Consider the following 22,626-nt stretch of genomic DNA (forward strand, 5'->3'; position numbering starts at 1 on the left):
CCTGTCCCTGTCGTCATCCTTCTCTTTGTTCCTATCAGAGATAAAACAACAAGTTCTCCTCATCTAATGTAAAGCAGCTCCCCTTTCTTGACCATCATTCTGGGATCTTGACAGCCATTCTGCAGGGAACCATCGACCCCAAGGGAACTGGACCTGAGTGGTGGGAGACCCTATTGAGGGAACATATTTTCACAAAGAGAGTGTCTTTTTTTTTTTTTCCTCTCATTTCTTTTTTTTTTTTTTTGAGAGTGTCTTCTAAGAGGAATTCTTGTGTTAGCTATTAGGATGGCAAAATAGAGAACTTTTCATCTTGTTACATGGTGGCAGACAGTGATTTAATCTCAGGCTTATTGAATCCTGCATCCTGAATACAGTGTCAGAAACCTAAAAAGTGTTTGTGCATGTAATGTGTCCAAATTCTAGACAACTTAGACTAATACACTGTTCTTGTGCATAGAATGTATGCTGCTTCCCTAAAAGTCATGAACCCACCTAACACAAAGACGTCACCTCTTGGCATCTGGCATCATTACCTGTTTCACTTAAAAAGAATTTGGGCTTTTGAAACACAATTATTTTTGTTGCCATGAATTTGTTTTGATTTTTCTGACAGTTTCAAGTTATATGCCAAGGCAGTGTGTAATCTTTAAAACCTAAAATAAACACAGAAGTGCGTCTTTTCAGGAAGTAAACCTTTCATACTTCCATCAGTCTATTCATAAATGACTTAGTGTTTGATTGCTCTTAGCTGAAAAAAAAAATTACAGCTTTTTTCCCCACTCTTTTACCTTGATTTTGAGGACTTATGGGGAGTTCACTAAACTGTATTATAATATACTGATCCTGTTTTTGAATTTATAAATAAAATTCATGAAATTGCTTTTCTCTTGCTATATAGCAGCCTGACCTTACAGATCTTTCCCCCCCTGTAGGTAATAGAGACGAGGAAACCTAACCAATGACTGGAGTAATATGGAAGAAGATGGGAAAAACTTGTTTAATGGGTAAGAAATAAAACTGTAAAAAAAGTTGTTCATGAAAACTATTCACAATAGCATTATGTAATACTAGGCTTCAGTAGGTGGCCAAGATTGGGGTCCTGTTAGGGTGACTGCTCAGTCACTGTCTTTGTCTTATCACCTTCTTTCTTTCATCACCTTCTTTCTTCTTACCCTTGTGACTTTCTAAATGCTATGAATTAACTTAGGAGGAGACACAGCTATATTTGAAAATAAACACAGGACCTGGAGACCAGCCCCCATAGTAAAACAGTCCTTGGGTAAGTCTTGAAGCTTACTGTTGGTTGGATAGAGACTGTATCTGTCATGACCTGTCAAGAGTGTTAGCAACCCCTTCTCGTGCTCCAAGTACTGCCAGCTGCCGTGACGTTGGGTTCACCCTGGGGATCCTGTTCTTTAGCCAAGCGCAGATTGTGTGTCAGGTGGTATTCAAATAGAATTCTACGGAAAATCCAATAAAAAGGTGTTACTAAATTTATGATATCAAAAATTTAAATTATACAAGTCCACACATGCTTATTGTCAATAATTCAAACATTACAAATAACAAAAACATTCTATCAGAATCTTAGCCACCCCCCAACCCTGCCCCAGATATGTAAGTGCATGATGTGTCTTTTTCTTTGCCTACTGGTTAAAAACTTGGGCTTAGGAGCCAGACTGTTTTTGACTAGCCATTATTAGCTTGACATTTAGGCAGGTTAATTTCTCTGTGCCTCAGTTCCTTGGTTATGAGTGGGAACAATAAAATGCCTATCTCATAGTGATGTTGAAGATTAGTTAGTTAATCTATATAAAAAAAAAACTTGGAATAATGCCCCAAAACATAGTGAATGTTCAGTAAATGTTAGTTATAGGTTTCTTATGTATCCCAGTTAGCATTTTTATGTACCAGCCTTACATAGATGAATCTTCTGATATACTGTGAGAGGTAAACCTTGGATAAAGTCAACCCTGATGTCAAGGATTTTTAAATTTTTTCCTGAATGTTTTCTTTTTTTGGCTTCAAGCTTCATTTTTCTCAGAGTGGGCCACAAGACTGTGTGTGAGAACAGAGTCATACACCCTCATCTCTTACTACATGTCATGTGGTGTAAATAGTGCTTACAGGTATGTATGAACTGACAAGCATCTTCGGGCTGTGATAGTTTTGTCTTGCCCATAAAAGTATCTGTGTCAAAAAGGATGCACAGTTCTCTTGTTTCTAGATAGCTGTGTTACATTTTCTGTTAAGATTCCTTTAATCTATTTTGAAGGACAAGTCTTCTTGAGTTTTCTTTTCTTCTTGTTTCACAGAATCACAATAGTTTTGAAAATGTCTGGTATCTTTTCCATGGCTAGTCAGCACTTCCTTAGGTGATACAGGCAGCTACTTATTTTAAGAGAGAAGGACACCAAAACAGTCATCTCTTTTTAATATTTCCCTTTTGTATTGTTCCAGGGCTCTTCTAGATTGTAATGGACAATTTTTTTCTACTGTGACTATTTTAAAAGACAAATATATAAAAACAGAGGTTGACATTCACTGAGTATTCTGTGTCAGGCACCATTTTAAGTGCTTTGCTCATTTATTCATTAGTGAATTTAATCCTGTCATCCACTTATGAGGCAGATGCTGTTATTATCTTCATTTTAAAAGCTGAGAAAAATGAGGCATCAATTAACTTGATCAAAGTCACATCACAAGTGGCAGCTTCAGGATTCAAACCCAGGTCCTCCGCTGTGGAGCCTGCGCTGTTGACCAGTGGGGTACTGGCCTAGTTTTTAAAAAACTTAGAAAGGTTTACTAAGGTGCACATGGATTTAAATAAGATAATAAAGTCAAATACCACCTGACCAATAACCATAATACCATAACCAATCTGTTTCTGCTTGCTTGTGGGAAAGAAAATGTAAAATCATGCTTCTTCTTAAGTGTGGGAAAAATAATGGTGTGAGATGATGTGAGATTCATAAATGATTACTTTTTTCTTGACCATACTTAAATGAATACAACTGTTCTACTTCTTCATGAATTGTTTGTAGTAGATAGAAATCACCTGAATCTAGCTAAGGAATGGTACATGTTAAGAATTGAGTTGATTTGTAGATTACTATTTAATTGCTGTTCATGGAAACATGCAGACAGAAAGATTGAACTGTGCAGCAGTTTGGAACTGATTGGTAATTAGAAATTGTTCTTTTGTCCTGTTAAATAATATTTGACTGACAGTCATCAGGAAGTTGTTGAAGAGAAGAAAAGGCAGGAGAAAAAGCGACTTATGGGTCTCATAATTAGAGTGTCACTTATAAGTGATGGTCTAAAAAGTAAATGTACATGAGCAGTCGACATTTATATAGGAACTGGAAGGAATTAGAGTCTGTGGTTTTTGGTTTTTGTTTTGTCTTGTCAGAGATACTGGCTTTTCTTTTCTTCAAATAGCAATTTCATTTCCTGTTGAAATATGGTAAAGTATAAAGAGTAAGCAACATTTAAAGTAACACAAGCACACTTGAAATATTTTGGCTTTCCTGTAAAGTGTGGCTACAAGCAGTGATATTTCCCCCCTCCATCTTTTTGAACTCTCTTTCCTTGTTTGAGAGTCCCTTCTGAATGTTCATCACAGTTCCAGCTCTTAGTGTACTCTTTACCACACTTAGATACTCTTTACCACAGTGTCTTAAAGGGTGGCCCAGAAGCCCCTGAAACTCTTTTGGGAGTCAAAGCTATTTTCATAACAGTATTAAAACATACTTGCATATGAGTGCAGTGGAGTTTCCCAAAGACAACGTGATGTACAAAGAATGGAGGGAAGAGAGAGAGGGAGTGTGGGACCTACATGAATACTCTGCTATATTTAAAATGGATAGCCAGCAAGGACCTACTGTACAGCACAGGAAACTCTGCTCAGCCTTATGTGGCAGCCTGGATGGGAGGGGAGTTTAGGGGAGAATGGATACATATATGTGTATGGCTGAGTCCCTTTGCTGTGTACCTAAGACCACTACGGCACTGTTAATTGGCTGTACTCCATTATAAAACAGAAAGTTTAAAAATAAATAAACACATTTCCTCTTCTCGGAAAGAAAGAGAAAAAAAAAAAAGAAATAGCAGAATCCAGCATTTAAAATCCAGGCATTTAAAAGATTTGTAAAATGTAACATTTGTAAAAATGTAACATGCAACCACTTTTCTCACTAGATATGTAATGATAATTACTGAGGTTTATTTCTACATTAGCACATTACAGTGACCCCAATATAGGCAAGAGAGTCACGGCACTCTCTCCAGTGTAATGATAATTACTGAGGTTTATTTCTACATTAGCACATTACAGTGACCCCAATATAGGCAAGAGAGTCACGGCACTCTCTCCAGTGACTGGGTGGACTGTGCCTGCTGCACAGCGCCCCGATACATATTCTAGTGACATTCCAATTGAGTGCAGCTGTGTCCCCCAGATCAGAAAAGTTAAAGTTCTGTTCCTTTTTCATAATTGTGCTAGAGGGTATGATTGAGATTATCAGGATCTGTGGAAACCTGCACTTAAAGGAAAAAGGAGGGTTTGGTTTTAAGAAAGCATACCATCCAACCTTGCCAATGACCCCACTGATATATCCCAGGTTCTGAATGTTCTTTTATTTGTTGTTCCCAACTTTGGGAGGACCAGAAGGCCTTCCTGGACAGCCTTTTGTTTTTCAGTATTAATTGAGCATCTGTGATGTCCCAGTCTTGTTCTAGGGCTGGAAATGTCAGTGATCAACAGCAGCAAAAAACCCCCTCTACCCTCATGGGGCTTCCATCTTAGCCTTTGAGTCTTTTGCTGTAGTGACAGCTCCCTCTTCAGGGCAGTCTGAGTTCATGACAGTGTAGCTACGGTGGATCTTGAACACTGCTGTTTCTCACTGGCTAAGAACTGAGAATAAAATGGGAGCTGCTTGACATTTTGAAATTTTTTTTTTTAAGGCACCAAACGGTTTGGCATTTCTCAATTCTTGTCTAGAACCCCAGTATAACAATAAAAGTGGGCCTATCCAGTCACCCATATTGTGGTTGTTTTAATCTTATCTTGTTTTCAAAGTTAGCACCACTTTTGTCAAGAAGTGTAACTTTTAAAAAAATTCAGTACCATCTGATGTTAAATTTATTCTAATTGTTTTTTATTTGTTGAAGAAAAAATGTTCAGATATGTGTGAGATTTTCATTGCCTGGTGAGTTGCTCCCAAGACCCTATAATTTGTTTAATAGACTTTTATACAGAAGGAGACTACTTGGCTCATTAGATGGAATCACTTAATAATGACTGCAAGGTTAACTAATGCGGCCATCAGACTCCTGCTCAGCATTTGGATGTCTCTTGTATCACTCACAACTTCAGCCATTTCTGAACGCACACAACTGGGAATACTATTAGAATATTAATGGAAAAAGAAGCTGACATGCAAAATGTGAATGGCCAAAAGTCATCTCTAAAGATTATTTTAACCTTTTTAATTTCCAGGAGTTCTGCATCAAACGTGGCCTTCCAACTTAAATTCTCAATTGTATCAGGAATGCCATGAAATAATTGCTTTCCAGCTGCTTCTGCTTCTTTTTGTTGCTTTTCTTCTCTTATAGTTTTAATTTGATCTGCCCTTTCACTTAATTTTTCCTGCATAGCTGTCACTAAGTAAAGAGCATCACCATACCAGCGCTTTCTTCTTGCCTGCAATGCTGATAATTTAATGTCTGTGACACCATTATCTTCTAGGTTTACCTGGGAGGGTATTCCCCAGAGGGGCGCTTTATCCGGGTACTTCTCACTGTATGTAGACTTGAGGATAGTCTGGACAGTTTCATCACTTTCTTTGGCCTCAGATGTCACAGTAATGGTGAAGCTGGGTAGATTTTCCTGGGTAGCAGGACCTTGCCAAGTGAAGCACTACTGAAAGAGACTGTGGTCTCAGGAGAGTCCATTCATATTCTGGAAGACTCTTTGTTAGGGGGGGTTGAATTAACGTACAATCAAGCTATGAAGGAGTTATGGTAGATTGCATGGCTTCTTGCCATCATCTGTCCTGGGGACCCTTGATCATGCCCGTGAATTGCCTAGACATCCTGTCTGCTGTGGCATTGGCTAAGTGGGCTCAGATGCAAAGATCCAGGCTGCGAGGCCTGTGGCTCAAAGCCAGGCCAGGAGCAACACCGGACACTGGCCTCCACCACCTCCCTTGGCAACCTTCTAAAAGAAGAAGGTAACTTCTGAATGCATGCCTTCTCTATTTACTGCCTGATCTGTGTGTACCGCTCCCTTCTCCTTTCTTTCCTCTGGAGGTTCCTCAGACCCGTCTTGCCGAGGAAAGCTCTGTGTATAGGCCCTGGATGACCTTGCTGTTCTTCCACAGTATTCTATAGACTGTAATAGCCAGAAGGGAGCAACCGCAAGGTCAGTTAATGAAGCAAACAGTATAAACAGGTTCATATGTAATAAAATAGAACTGTGTATAAGTAGCTCTAAAAAGCAAGTGGCTTCTGTTCTGTAGATCAGCATTTCTCAAACTTATGACATGTGTATACCACTGCATGATTTTTGCCACAGTCCAGTAACATCTGTTGAGTTAACTTAATGTTTTTCTGTAAACCACATTACTTTTTAAAAAAAAAAAAAAACACCTAAAAGCCTACTTCCTCACCCTAAAAAAGATACCTACGGAGTTATGGATTTTCTATTATTTTATAAGACACATAACCATATTTGACTACTACATTTAAAAATACTTGCCTCTGGAGAGTTCCATTCCTGGATAAGACAAAGTAAGCACACTCTGCCTAGTGTCTCCTGCTGAATGCAGCTAAAATCCTGGATAGAACTCCTGGATCAGCAATTTAAGGACTCTGAGAAGTCAATAGTAGCAGGTGGGTTAGAAAAGCCCAGGATTTGAAGTACAGCCACGAATATGCCCTGGCCTGGACAGAGTGCAGCCCACACCTGGAAGTGGGCATCAGGCGTGGAAAGAGAGAGCTCCAGGAGAAGCCCTCCGATCTTGACTTGATGGGGAAGGAGGCCTCTGACACTTAGAGAAAGAGGTGTAGGCACGTCCTCCTTTAAGAAAGCCTCCCTCCCTCTTCCCAGGCCCCGGCCGCCAGGCAGTCCTGTGGTGTCCGTGCTGGCAGTGACAGCAGCAGGGCCCACAGCTGCCTGGAAGTCTTAAGGGAGGGGAGCCTTCCCCTCGAGTCGCTGTTGCTGTTGCGTCACTAAGTTGTGTCTGACACTTTGAGACCCCATGAACTACAGCACACCAGGCCTCCCTGTCCTTCACTATCTCCTTGAGTCCCCTCCAGTTAGAGAAGCGATAGTCCTAAAAAGGACCCCTCACTTTTTTTTCTTTCTCTTTGTCTTCCTGCTCCCTAGCCCTCAAAATATGTGAGAGAACAAGATAACAAAGGCCTTGGCTTTCTGGCTGGAAGACAGAAAGGATCTGAAAGATACCTGGGAAGACAGTGGAGAAGGAGGAGCGCAGGAAACCAAGCCTGTAGAGTTAATCTGTGAACTCCCGGGTCCCCTCCTCAACAGCACGTTACATGAATCTGGTCCTGAAGAGCACACAAAAACTGTTAGAATTGATTATGCGATAAATATCTGCCCAGGGCCTAGACTGGCCACTGGCTAGCACTCATGCCAGACGATCCTAATATCTCTGCATAGGCTTTCAATGAGGAACTGATATTTAATTATTTACTTATAATTTTAAAAAACATTTTATTTATTTATATATGGCTGTGCTGGGTCTTGTTGCTGCGAGGCTTCTTCTCATTGCTGTGGCTTCTCTTGTTGCAGAGCACAGGCTCTGGGACATGCGGGCTTCTGTAGTTGCGGCTCCCATACTCTGGAGCAAAGGCTCAATAGAAGAACTGATATTTAGACCATACCTCACAGAAGGGTTGATTGGGACTTGTAATCTGAATCCAACCAGGTTGATTACTTACTAAAGCAAATATCAACATTTTCCTTAGGATTTAAGCAAGACTCAGAATCTCACAATATTCAAAATGTCCAAGATACAATAGAAAATTATTCAACCTGCATATGGCTTATGCCCTTCCCCTTCAGTTTGATTGACAAAGCTAGGCCACATGCCCACTGCTAGACTTGTGACCACTGCCCATGCACAAACTGGCTGAGACCTCACAGGACCCATCCCTGGAGCTAGTGCTAAAGTCAGCTTCTGCTGAAGCACATGGCCCTGTGGAGGAAGAGTGGCTACTCCAGGTGCAAGCAAAGACCAACTCCTACTTTTAGACTTCATTAGAGCTTATCAAACTTCCTTCTCAGATTTTAAGGGACTTTTCTATAATAAGGTACAGAGAGGAGTAAGAAGAGATGATCTATCGTAGGACTCATTATAAATTTTATTAAGCCCTTTATATGTTTTCCCTTTGTGTATGATTCTATTTTTATTTTTTAGCAGATGGGTAAACATGCCTCAAGGCTAACTATCACTTTAGCTGTGAGATAAATAACCAGTTGAAGAATACAGATGTAATGAGCGACACCTTAGCCTTTGTAGCTGAAGATGACTGACCAATAATTACCACCTAGCCAGTGGGTCCCCACCAGCTGCCCAGGCTGGTCTGTGATTTGCAGCTGTGCGGAGTTTGGCATAGTGTGCACCTGCCATCCTCTCTTCAGAAAGAAATACTCCAGGTGCTTGTCGATGCTCCCTAGGTTTATCAGCCGCTGTGATTTCTCTTGAGTCCCCAGTGGTGCTATATCATTTGAAGTTTTGCTTTAGTGTGTCTTCAAAGTGTTTCCTTTCCGTATTCTGCTTGAGTTATCTCTGTGCAGCTCATCACACAGCAGCTACTTGAGAATGCAAAGCAGAGCATCTCAGGGAGATACTTGAGAGAGAGGCTCCTGAAAGTGGTAAAGTTGATTAATATTACATATTCTTAAAGCCTTAAGTGTGTCAGATTTCGAATTGGGCAAGCATTTTTCATCTGAAAAATATCTAGAAGAAGGTAGTTTTAAATTGTAAACAAACCTGCCGCATTAAATTGGCAGGATCAGATTGTGAGGGACTAAGTTGGATTCTACTTGAAGAGGTGTGCAGTAATGTGATTTATATATATATATATATATATATATATATATATTGACCATGCATATGACCAAAGTATGTTTCTCACGTATATTTGGTCTTTGTGCATAGTTCCTGGCTCACAGCTCCAAAACCCCATGGAATTTCCTAAGTGTTGAGTGATGGAGGTGTATTTTGCTATGTTAATGAAATGACTTTTGAAAAGCACTTAAGGACAGGGTCTGGTTGCCCACAGAACCACCTGTGTGAATAGAGGGTGGGAACTTTTCATTTCACCACCTCACCTCTGCAGTGGGGAGAGGGGTGGAGATTGAATCAGTCCCCAGTGCTCAGTGTTTTAAGAAATCATGCCTATGTAATAAAACCGCCATAAAAACCTAAAAGGTTTGGGTTCAAAGAGCTTCCATGCTGGGAAACCAGAATATTTCCATGTGCCACTGTGCTGAGCCCTGAGTTCCATGAGAACAGAAGTCCCTTTAGGACTTCGCCTTTTGTATCTCTTCATCTAGTTGTTGATTCTTATCCTTTATGATAAATTGGTAATACAGTAAGTAAACAGAGATTCCTAACTTCTGTGAGCCGTTCTAGCAAATACATCAAACCCAAAGAGGGAGTCATGGGAACCTCTAATTAATAGCCAGTTGGTCAGAACAACAGGTCACAAATTGGGGTTTCAATTGGTGTCTGAAGCAGAGATGGTTTTGTAGGACTGAACCCTTTACCTGTGGAATCTGATTCCATCTCTGGGTAGATAGTGTCAGAATTCAGTTGAATTCTGAATTCTCAGACACACTGATGGCGTCCAGGAATTAATTGCTTGTTGGTGTGGGGAAGCCTACACACACCACACAGAAACACACACATACCACACAGAAACACACGCACACAAACACCCTTGAACTGGGTCCAGGAACATAATGTCAGCTGACTGAGAAGAGCCCAGAGTAAGAATTTGCCCCCAAATACACACACACACACACACACACACACACACACACACACACCCTTGAACTGGGTCCAGGAACCTAATGTCAGCTGACTGAGAAGAGCCCAGAGTAAGAATTTGCCCCCAAATACACACACACACACACACACACACACACACCCTTGAACTGGGTCCAGGAACCTAATGTCAGCTGACTGAGAAGAGCCCAGAGTAAGAATTTGCCCCCAAATACACACACACACACACACACACCCTTGAACTGGGTCCAGGAACCTAATGTCAGCTGACTGAGAAGAGCCCAGAGTAAGAATTTGCCCCCAAATACCTGTACATTACCTTTATATTATTGGACCAATGGGAAGAGGAGTTTGTGTGGGTAGTGGAAGGATTTCAGCAGACAGCATAATCCTAGTCATAATCCTCCCTTCACTGGCAGTGCCAGTTTGTGATGTGGAGCAAGTTACAGGGTCGCTTTATATACTGACAGTCATTTCTTGAGCTCTGACTGTGTGCTGGACATTGCTGTAAGCATTTTACAGATGTTAACTCATTTAATTCTCACAACCACCCTATGAAGTATAAACTGTTATTGTCTCCATATTACAGAGAAGGAAACTGAGGCCCAGAAAGATTATTTTCCCAAGGTCATATATAACTAATAATGATAGAGCTAGAACTCCAACCCCAGCAGTTTGGCTTGAACATTTAAGTGCTATGCTATACTGCCTCTGGGGGCTTCCCAGGTGCTGCTAGTTGTAAAGAACCCACCTGCCAATGCAGGAAACATAGACGTGGGTTTGATACCTGGGTTGGGAAGATCCTCTGGAGGAAGGCACAGCAAGTCACTCTAGTATTCTTGCGTGGAGAATCCCTTGGAGAGCGGACCCTGGCAGGCTGTAGTCCATAGCGTTGCAAAGCATTGGACTTGACTAAAATGACTTAGCATGCACGCACATATTGCCTCTAGTTTATTTGTAAATTACACATTAAAAATATGTGCCATAAATATTTTATAGGGTAGGAAACTGAAGATGAAATAAAAGTACTTTTAATAAGGAAATAGTTCTTTGCAAAAGAAAACATAGTCAAGAGCCCAAAACCAATATTGGCAATTACCATGAGAAGCCTTTCTCTGTGCCATTTAGAATCATAGGCTCAGAAGGTTAGAAGGCTCTCCAAGGCTTTGGTCTAAGAGGACTTTATCTAAAACAGTAGTTCCCAGGTTTTTTTTTTATTTTTTATTTCATGGATCTATAAAATACACACTTGCATGCGCACATGGATGCCAACCCAAACTATCAATCTGTTATCACTGTAAAGAAGGGGACTTAACACCAAGAACATTGGAGAGATGTAGTTTCTTAACAAAGAACAGTATCTCCCAAGAACAAAACAGATAGGAACCTTGCCTTGGCCAGTGGAATTATTGATCTGGAGAGCATTTGGGGAATGTCTTCATCTGGACTGGTAGGTTTGGATCCATATGTGGGGGTAAAAATTACCTTGGGCTAGAGTGAACTCCCAGGTGATTGCATCAGTCATATCAGTTGGAAGCACACTCAGGAAAATACCAGTTGAAATGTAGTTTACCTTGCTTCTTAGTAAAGCTTTTACTGTTTGCTTTGGCAGCCTAATAAGGGGCCCTTACCTAGTCAGGCTCTCTATTTCTCATCTTCCATGTGAGATTGGGGACTCTTGAGTTCACAGGTCTCATTTATGCTGAACAAATGTCTTAATGGTTTTTCTTCAAAAAGGAAGAAACATAAAAAAGTATTATCTTAACCAGTTTGGTTAAAATGTGGTTAAAAAAAAAAAAAGGCAAAAAAAACCTACTGAGATTTCCCTGGTGGTCCAGTGGCTAAGACTCCTTGCTGTCAGTGCAGAGGGCCTGGGTTTGATCCCTTGTGAGGGAACTAGAGCCCACAGGCCATAACTAAAAGATCTGTGCGCCACAACTCAGAGCCAGGGCAGCTAAATAACTAAATATTTTTTAAAACTACTATTTTAGCCATTTCAGTAGTGTTAAGGATATTCACCTCGTTGTGAAACAGAACTTTTTCATCCTTCACATCTAAAACCCCATACATATCCTTTTCCTCCTCTCCTCAGTCCCTGGTAACCACCATTATACTTTCTGTTTTGAGGAATTTGACTCTTTGAATATTTTCCATACCTCATGTAAGTGGAATCATACTGTATTTGTCTTTTGGTGACTGGCATATTTCATTTAGCATAATGTTCTTAAGTTTCATCCATGTTGTAGTATGTGTCAGAATTCCTTTTTAATGCTGAGTCTATGCCATTGTACATGTATCAGTTTATCTTTTCAGTGCATATTGGCCATTTGTATGTCATCTTTGGAGAAATGCCTATTCAAGTCCTTTGGTTATTTATATTAATATTATAATATATATATATTATATATATATAATTAATATATATTATTTATATTAATTGTTTAATTGGGTTATTTGATTTTTTTTTTTTTTTTTTGGTGTTGAGTTGTAGCAGTTCATTATACATTTTGGTTGTTAATTATTTAGAAGTATTTTTCCTATTCTGTAGGCTGCCTTTCACTCTGTGATTGTATCCTTTGATGCACAAAGGTTTTTAAGTTTGATGTAGTCTCCTCTATTCTTGCTTTTGTTGCCTGTGTTTTTGGTATATATCTAAGAAATCGTTGCCAAGTCCAATGTCATGAAGATTTTTTCCCCTATGTTTTCTTCTAGGGCTTGTATAGTTTTAGGTTTTATGGTTAGGTCTTTAATCCATTTGGGGTTAATTCTTGTATATGGTGTAAGGGTCAAATCATTCCTTTACATGTGCATATTAGTTTCTAACACAATTTGTTGAAGAGACAGTTCTTTCTTCATTGAGTGGTCTTGGCACCCTTGCTGAAGTTCATTTCACCATGTACACAAGAGTTTATTTCGGGTTTTCTGTTCTGTTCCATTGGTGTATTTGTCTTTATGCCAGTACCATACTGTTTGGATTACTGTAGCTTTGTGGTAGGTTTGGAAATGAGAGCATGAGTGTGTTCCTCCAGTGGTGTTCTTTCTCAGATTGTTTTCACTCTTTGGAGTCCCTTGAGATCCAAATGAATTTTAGGATGTATTTTCTATTTCTGCAAAACAAAAATGCCATTGGAATTTTAGTAGGGATTTCATTGAATCAGTAGATTGTTTTGGGTAATATTGACATCTTAACATACTAAGTTTTCCAGTCTGTGAACATGAAATGTCTTTTCATGTATTTGTGATTTCTTTCAGCGGTGTTTTGTAATTTTCAGTATACAAGTCTTTTACTTCCTTGGTGAGGTTTACTCCCAAGTATGTATTCTTTTTTATTTTATTCTACTTTAAATGAAATTGTTTTCTTAGTTTCCTTTTCATATTTCATTGTTAGTGTATAGGAACACACTGAGGTTTATATGTTGATCTTGCATACTGCAACTTTGCTGAATTTGTTACTTTTAAGTGTGTGTGTGTGTTATCTCTAGAGTTTTCTACATATAAGATCATGTCATCTATGAACAGAGGTGATTTTTTCAATTTTCATCACTGAGTATGATGTTAGCCCTGCCTGGGCTTTTCATAAATGGGTTTGGGGAGTCCCAGAACTCTGCAGTCATCCAGACCTCAGGATTTTAGTGTTTTAAACAGATGGATTATTGTGTCCACTACATTTTTTTCTTTCAAATTTCAGCCTTAGAAGATAAAGCCTTACCTGCAGTTTTAGAGACATTCTGCATCATCTTCATGTATGAACACAAAGTGAGGATTCCTTATTTCTTAAAGCTGCTTAATGGCATCAGTACCTTAATGTGTCCTGCCACACTTCCCACTAAATTCTACGAGATATTTTCTTTACTGGCAGACTCAGGCTGGCCTCTTAGAATAAATAATGCATTAAGTGGTCCCTCAAAAGACTGTTAATTGGTCTCTTGGAATATGTAATATCTGTTATTTAGCTTCTGCCAATATTAGATAAGATTTTTTTTTACTGACAGTTCCTTCAAAGTGGTTTAGTTATTAATTCTGATAAGTTCTTATGTGAGTGATAGCTATAGTGATAGTGTATATGTTTTGGTAAATTGGCTGTAGTGGAATTGGGTTGTTTGATGGGGATTTTACCTTTGACTGTAGGCTGTTAGTGACCAGTAACTTAAAAATAACAAACTGAAATTTTCTGAGATGTCAGACTCCGAAAGCACATATTCAGAAATGAAAGGTTTAACTTGAGAAAAATTACCATTCTAGTTATTCATATGTATTTAAAAGCTACAGGTAATGAGTAGCTTTTAATACATATGAATAACTAATTCTGGCCTGCCGGAATCTTGTTTTGTTATGCCTCACTGAGATTATAACTTGATGGGTATGGACAGCGTTCAGCACAGCTACCACTGGCAACATGGGAAGGATACAGGGGAAAAAAATGATGAAGTCAGTAAAGCTTATTTTTTGTTCTCATATTGTTTTTTAGGGACCTCCCTCCTTGCTGTGAAATACTCCTTAAGGCTCAAGTCTTCCTTCTCCAGGGTCTCATGCAATGATTCATACTTTTCTTTCACTCTTTAGTTTCTTCCTCCTTGCATTTCAGTTGTGCAGTATCCTGCCCCTTAGCACCAGCTTTCCACTTCCTGCTATGGTAAATTAATCTACACTTAATTAATAGCTGTTGATTGGCTTTATGTGTTTCCCTTATAAGATTCTCTATTTGCCATTAATGGTAGTGTCAGTGCCTTAATCTAAATGGTGGGACCCACTGGCAGGCCAGGATGTATTTAAAATAGGAGAAGTGGCTGGGACTTGTGAGATTTAAACTACGTGAAGTTGGTTGCCTGGGTGTGCACTGGCCTTCTATTCTCTTGTGCCAGCTCACTATAGTTGAGTTCCCAGAAGTACTTCTGCTTTATTCTTAACGAGAGATGAGGGTTCATGCACAGTTCATGTCTTTGAAATGCCTTCTATGCCTTATTTGAAAGAAGGCCCCCTTTATATTTTTGCCACGCAGCACATTCTGTTGGACCTGTAAGTATTCAATGGGCATACCCCTGTTGGAGAGTGTTAGCTGAGACCGATTCTGCTTCTTTAATTCAATGGCATTTTATGGTGCTCTGAGTTTGTTTTTAACATCTTAATTGGACTTTTACTATCCTTGCTCTGTGTTACTATTAAGCACAATTCTTCAAAAACCTAAGAAAAAGGTAATAAATAATAAAACTCCTTCATTTGTTTTGGAAAGGTAGTGATTTTTCTTATTTTTAATATGAAAGTATCCTCTGTTTTCTTATTTAATAATATTTTAGTATGACGGACTTATTGGATGAAACTATTGGTAAAGTCAAGGCCAGATAGTCAGTTACTGTAAGCTGCTCAATTAGCCAGCCCAACTCTAAGCCCTGTGGAAGCAAAAATAACTTTTGGGGAATGAGTGACAAGGTAGCCAAGTCAGCCAGTACTTTGTTTAGAGTCAGCCACTTTCAGAATGCAGTTACATGGCCATCTCATTTGCATCTCCCTCAGAACAACTCTTTGAAGTAGGTATTATTGCTCCTCAGTTTTACAGACTTAAGAAACTGAGGCTTATAATGTACCTTATATACTTGGAGTGGTACAGGGGGAGGAGGCCTTCATCATCCAGCCGATCACCTTCCCCATTCCGACACACACCCACACTGTCACACTCATGCTCCTTCAGAGAAGTGGGTTGGGTGTTGAGAGAATTACTTTGCTGCCCAGTAAACTGGAATAATGTTAGGAGCTGTCCATGAAGGAAATGAAGCTCTCTTGAGAGTTGGAAGAGTCTGCTCACAGAATTCCCTTCTATTGACAATTTTCGGTAGTGGCCTCTGGGGAAGCAGAGTAGAAATTACCTTGGTACCTTGGCTGATATGAAATTTCAAATGATTGACATGACCGACTGAGGCTTCTGCAATAAGCCAAAGAGGTCTGCATTTTGCTGGTCATAAGCTTGTAGAAAAGAAGTGTGTGAGGGGGTTCCTTTTGTAATGTTTAGTGCTACTAGAATATAATTCCTTAGGTTCTCCATATGCCATAAATACCATCAGACTGCCTGTCCCCAAATCCTATTTTCTAATAAAGATATAATAAATCATATATGCTCTGTGCTTAGCTTCTGCCATCTTGCTGATGCCTCACCTTTTAAGATTATTGAAACAGTTTCCTCAATGCTATATCCTTTTGGAAAATAGATAACACATGATTTTTTTTACTCCAAAAGGTACACATGTTAGTGACTCTGTTTTTTTTCCCCAGCTTTACTCCCCTCCACCCCAGTTTGCCGCTACAGGGCATGTGATAAGAGAGAGGGAGATTGTGCTTGTGTAGCTTTTTTTCAGTCTTGATGGCATATTATATGCAGTCTTCTACCCCTTTTCTCTTTCACATACTGTATTTTAAAGTGTTGTATACATAGGCCTCCCTCTTTAAAAAACAAAACAAAATGGAAAACGACTGGTAGTTTCAGTTATATGGCCGGTTTATAATTTATATAACATTCTCAGTTAAAGTGCCTGAGTGTTTTCTTTGTAGCTTCCAGTCTTATTCTTTTGTGTGTATGTAACAAACACCACTTTGTATTTGGCCCTTCTCTTTGGACATTTGTCTTCTTTGCTCTTGAAATAAAGTGCTCAAAAGCTATCTCTCCATTCATGCAAAATATAAAGGGCCTCCATCCTGACGGATGTGCCCTGGCATATCATCGGGAAAGCACTGGATTAAATATACTACCATCCTTTTTTAAGAAACAAGACATCAGCAAGATGGGGTTTCCTTTCCTTAGAGCAGCCACGGAAATTACCATCTCATCCGGATAATCCATGTCTAAATTCTAGTCAGATTTATTTTCTATTCACAGAAATTGTTCCTTTTTCTTCCTCTGCAGGCAGTTCCTAATGTATATATGTGTCTCCCATACAAATGGCCACGTGTGGAAAGCCCGCCTCAGCCATGTGGGGAAAGTGGGAGGAGGGAGATTCCCAATTTCACTGCCTGGGCTGCAGCTGGGAAAGCAGTTCTTGGCATTTCAAGTTGAAACTTTGAATAAATTTTCTCAGAATAATGCATTTGAGAGTTAACTTCCATAGTGGTATCACTGGTATTCTGGTATGATACCAAGGATTCATGATGGGCTCAATGATATGTCAGAGCACATCTGTGAGGACAGAGGTCCATCCTATTTTGCATGAATGAAAACACAACTTTTGAGCATTTTATTTCAAGAGCAAAGAAGACAAATGTCCAAAGAGAAGGGGCCAAATACAAAGCAGTACGTTTGTGAATATTGAATTGATTCTGTGTGGCCAAATTTTGCTTCCTCAAACGTCACATGGACTAGGAGTAACCTTCATCTGATAGGAGTCAGAGGAACAGAAATATTTGTTGTGCTACTGTTTTTTCCTGTGACTGCAGTGAAACTCAGAAAGGCATAAGGTGAGCTCCTTGCCACCTGGATAAATCAGAGTTAGTGAGGGAGAAGCAGAATTTCAAAAAAAAAGAAAAGAAAAAAATTTTCTTTCCCAATAAAGAAGTTTCATAAAGAGAGAAAACATTAGACTAAGCAAGAACACTTCAACAGATCCACTAAAGTGGCCTTGTGCCCCTTAAAGACAAATATCCTCTGGAAATTTTTGTGAGCAGAATTCTGATGAAGTTTTTTGGGGAAGCTACAGAGTTTGCCACCTGAGTCTAAAGGCTGTTTTCTTGAGGCCCAGACCAAAGGACTATGCAACCATGACTGTGACTAACACTGCCTCAAAAAACTGCTCTGCTTTGATTGGGTGTGTCATAGTGGGCGGGAGGGTACCCTACAGGGTGAAACTAGATATGATGGTAAATGGCAGAGAGGAAAGGTGTCTCATAACTTGTCTATTTTGTGGATGGTTCATATCTCAAGGTCTTCTTTGCTATCAGAGAGTATATAATTTGCTTTTTTGTCTTAAAATTTTTTTTTCATGGAACTTTCCAGGCATATGCAAAAATAAAGGGACTAGTTATAATGAACTCCATGTCCCCATCAATCAGCTTCAACAGTTATGAACATTTTGACAATTGTGTTTCATTTATCTTCCTGCCACATTTTTCCCCTAGAGTATTTTAAAGCAAATTCCATATATCATCATATTTCACCTGTAAATACTTCAGAGATATCTCTAACATAGAAAGACTTAAAAATAGAGCCATCATGCTATTGTCACATGAAACTAATAATTACTTAGTATTATCTAATACTTAGTCTGTATTTAAATTTCTCCAATTTTGGACTTAGGGTTTAGGGGAGGGCGGTTGGGGGAAAGGACTGCAAAGGGGCATGAAACTTCTGGGGCTGATGGACATGTTCATTATTTTGGTTGTGGTGATTTCACAAGTACATACCATATGTCAAAATTTATCAAGTTGTACCTTTTAAATATGTGCAGTTTATTGTATGTCAGTTCTGCTTCAACGAAATTGTTTAAAAAAAAAATAGAGTGGTACAGTTAGAGACAAACAGTATTCTAAACATTCCCCCCAGTTTTCTCAAAAATACATTTTTATATTTGGCTTGTTCAAATTAGGCTCTAAAGAAGAACCACACATTGCATTTGATTGATATGTTTCTAGGTTTCTTATGACCTATAGCAGATCTGCTGCTGCTGCTGCTGCTAAGTTGCTTTAGTTGTGTCCAACTCTGTGCGACACCATAGATGGCAGCCCACCAGGCTCCCCCATCCCTGGGATTCTCCAGGTAAGAACACTGGAATGGGTTACCATTTCCTTCTCCAATGTGTGAAAGTGAAAAGTGAAAGTGAAGTCGCTCAGTCGTGTCTGACTAGTAGCGACCCCATGGACTGCAAGCTACCAGGCTCCTCCATCCATGGGATTTTCCAGGCAAGAGTACTAGAGTGAGGTGCCATTGCCTTCTCCAGTAGCATATCTACCCACCCGCTTTTTTCCTCATGTTGTTTATTTGTTAAAGACCCCAGACCATTGATCCTGTAGCATTTGCTACACTCTGACTTGGTTCTTTGGCTAACTACACCCTTGCAGCATGTTACTGTCACACATTGCTTATGATCTGGTGCCAGATCCAAAGGCTTTGGTGGGCTCAGGTTCAGTTATTTTAGCAAGAGTACAGTAATAGGTGATATTCTTGTGAACTTCTTATTGCATTCTATCAGGAAAGCATATACTGTCTGGTTGTCCTATTTTCAATGTAAAATTGGTCAGTGGAGTCAGGTGCTGTCAGCCTTATGCATCCATTGTAAAGTTTCCTGTCAGCTTTCACCTAGTAGTTGACATAACTACTGGCTAGATCTGTTATTTCATTAGAGGTATGTGCATGTATGTGTCTGTGCGTGGGTGTCTATGCAATTTTCAACAGATGTATTGAGATGTAATTTACGTACAATAAACTGCATGTATTTAAAGGGCACAGTTCAGGAAGTCTAACATATGTATACATTTTTGATGACTTCCCAGCTGCTCTAGAGACATAGAGCTTTAGAGGCACACTGTAGGGACAAACCATAATTCCTGGTGGTCAGATATTTAAAAGGGTAAATTCATTCTTTCAGCAGTAGCAATAGACTTTTTCCATGTGGCTATGGAGTAGAAGGGCTTCCCCGGTGGCTCAGCGGTAAAGAATCCACCTGCAATGCAAGAAACTCGGGTTTGACCCCTGGGTTGGAAAGATACCCTGGATAAGGGCATGGCAACCCACTCTAGTATTCTTTTCTAGAGAATCCCATAGACAGAGGAACTGGCAGGCTACAATCTTAAGGTTGTGAACAGTTGGACACAACTGAGACTCACAGCACATGGAGCAGAAGAGGAAGCCTTTAGTTTGGACCTTGCTTGAACACTAGCTTGTCAGGGAGATCAGACTGAAAGCATCATCAGGTTTGATCTGGAAGCAGCATAAACTAAGCCCGGAAACAGACGTGTTCAGTCCTTATAGCCAGTTTAGTTATTCCTCCTCTCTGGTGTGCCGTTTCACATAAAGTCACAGATAACATTTCCGTGTGTGTGGGTGGGAGGGTGGGTATGCGTGTGCTCCCACTGTATTCAGAATTTCTCTGAATTTTGTATGAACAGTCTTCTTGTGCCCAGTCTGCTATCCTCCTGCATTCAATTCTAGGCACAGATCTCTTTGGCAAGAGTATTAGGTTAATGAATTAAAAAAATAGATCCCTTCAAGGGCAGCTACTTAGCTTTGTTCCACAGATGGCATCTCCTTAACCCCCTGTCTGTCATCTTATGTGTCCTGATCATCAGGAGACTTGGATAAAACAGTGTGTATAGCTCAATGTATGATTATCCCTGCTACCAAATGTTCAGAAGCTTCATCCTGCAAATAGCATTAACAGTAGTGTACCATAATGCGGGTATCAGAATGTGAAGATGCAACCCGAGACCAAGCCTCTGCAAGGAAATGGACAGATGTTATATGCAAGAGTATTTGTGGGGCTCTGTGAATGTACTAAAAATTATTGAGTTGTTTGCTCTAAATGAGTGAATTTTACAGTATGTCAACTATATCTCAATACAATGGCTTTTTCTAAAGTGTGAGATTAAAATAAATGAATAGACATGATACTTGATGTTCTGGGAACAGATGAAATCATCAAGAAGACAGCTGAGGACAGAACCTTAAGGAGAGTTCACATTTCAAGGAAAAGAGACACACGTGAAAACAAAAAAGGTGTATTTACAGATGCAGGAAGAAACCCAGAAGAGAGCAGTCGCCTAAAATGCAGAAGTGAGTGTGTGTTCAGTGTCGGGCAAAATAGATGTGGATGGGGACTGAGAAAAAGCTGATGGACTCAGCTCTGAGGAAACTGCAAAGGCCTTTGAGGAAATAGTTTCTATGAAATAAAGGTGTGAAGGAGTGCGTTGTGAGAAACATGAAGCTGCACATTCCTCTTGCCAGAAATAAAGCAGACAGAAGGAGAAAGAGCCTAAAAATAGCATCAAGGAGAGTCCAGAAGCAGGGCAGACTTGGGCCTGTGTGTCTTTTAGACAGGAGAGACTTGGGCACGTTTGAACCTGGAAAGGAAGGAGGCGAACAGAGAGCAGAGACTGAAGGTACAGAGGGCTTCACCCAGTGCTGGCTCTTCAGACAGTCAGATCAGTTGGCACTTGGCACAGAGCGGAGCATCTACAGTGCTGGAGGTTCTGTCTGTGTCATCTGGTGCTGTGGCAAGTCAGGCTTGTGTGCTGGCTGGCTCTCTAGATGAACTCTCCTCCTTTATCATCGAAGAGAGCAGATCCTAATGCAGGTAAGACATCATCACATGGACATAACCTTGAATCTGCTAACCCTTGATTAGACAGACTCATTCTTGAACATCAGCACTCGGTTACTGATGAGTGATGGCCCACCTTGCAAGCCTCCGACACACCCAGCACATCAGCATACCATCACCTGTGGCCAAGAGCCACTGCTCAAGTGGCCGGTCTACTTTCAGGTCTAAGAACTCAAGAACACATTGACTTAGAGCTTCCAAACCCATCTCGGAGAATTCAGTCTCTGGGGGAGTCTCCGAGGGACACCCTGACCTACAGGTTATCTCTCACCCATCCACCCACCAGCACCCACATTCAGGAAGAATGGTAATAGAGGGGACAAGGGAAAGGGCAGCGGCTGTGAGGACTCTGCACCCCTTTAGCCATCATTCCCCCAACGCCCCACCAGTCTCCACACTGCACTTTGTCGTTGTTCAGTCACTAACTCATATCCAACTCTCTGCGACCCCATGAACTGCAGCAGGCCAGGCTCCTCTGTCCTCCAGTATCTTCTGGATTTTGCTCAAATCCATGTCCACTGCGTTAGTGATGCTATCTAACCATCTCACCCTCTGCCATGCCTTTCTCCTTTTGCCTTTGTCTTTTCCAGTGAGTCAGCTCTTCACATCAAGTGGCCAAAGTATTGGAGCTTCAGCTTCAGCAACAATCCTTCCAATGAGTATTCAGGGTTTATTTCCTTTAGGGTTGATGGGTTTGATCTTGCAGTCCAAGGGACTCTCAAGAATCTTCTCCAGCACCACAATTCAGAAGTATAGGTTCTTAGCGCTCAGCCTTCTTTATGGTCCATCTCTCACATCCGAATATGACTACTGGAAAAACCGTAGCTTTGACAGTAGGGACCTTTGTTGGCAAAGTGATGTCTCTGCTTTTTAATACACTGTCTAGGTTTGTTAGGATTTCCCTGGTGGCTCAGGCAGTAAAGCATCTGTCTACAATGCTGGAGACCCCAGTTCAATCCCTGGGTTGGGAAGATCTCCTGAAGGAAATGGCAACCCACTCCATTATTCTTCCCTGGGAAATCCCATGTACAGAGGAGCCTGGTAGGCTACAGTCCATGGGGTTGCAAAGAGTCAGACACAACTGAGCGACTTCACTTCACTAGGTTTGTTGCTCCTTCCAAGGAGCAAACGTCTTTTAATTTCCTGCTACAGTCACCGTCCACTATGATTTTGGAGCCCAAGAAAATAAAATCTGTCACTGCTTCCACCTTTTTCCCGTCTATTTGCTATGAAATGATGGGACTGGATACCACGATCTTAGATTTTTTAATGTTGAGTCTCAAGCCAACGCT

The 22,626-nt window shown here is 40.3% G+C and overlaps 2 protein-coding genes across 2 annotated transcripts in view; both read left to right on the forward strand.

Moving 5' to 3' along the window:
* Window positions 1-22,626, forward strand: part of MED20 (mediator complex subunit 20) — a 71,293-nt gene that overhangs the window by 43,445 nt on the left and 5,222 nt on the right. Inside the window, exon 5 of the mRNA XM_020884291.2 lies at window positions 933-1,004. Coding sequence (XP_020739950.1) covers window positions 933-962 — 30 coding nt within the window. The 3' untranslated portion in view covers window positions 963-1,004. The remainder of the gene's footprint in view (window positions 1-932; window positions 1,005-22,626) is intronic.
* USP49 (ubiquitin specific peptidase 49) overlaps window positions 2,043-22,626 on the forward strand; it is a 36,831-nt gene continuing 16,247 nt past the window's right edge. The window contains exon 1 of the mRNA XM_020884278.2: window positions 2,043-2,129. The gene's annotated coding sequence lies outside the window, so the exon portion shown is untranslated. The remainder of the gene's footprint in view (window positions 2,130-22,626) is intronic.

The sequence above is a fragment of the Odocoileus virginianus genome, chromosome 27, assembly GCF_023699985.2.
Source record: "Odocoileus virginianus isolate 20LAN1187 ecotype Illinois chromosome 27, Ovbor_1.2, whole genome shotgun sequence".
Lineage (NCBI taxonomy): Eukaryota > Metazoa > Chordata > Mammalia > Artiodactyla > Cervidae > Odocoileus > Odocoileus virginianus.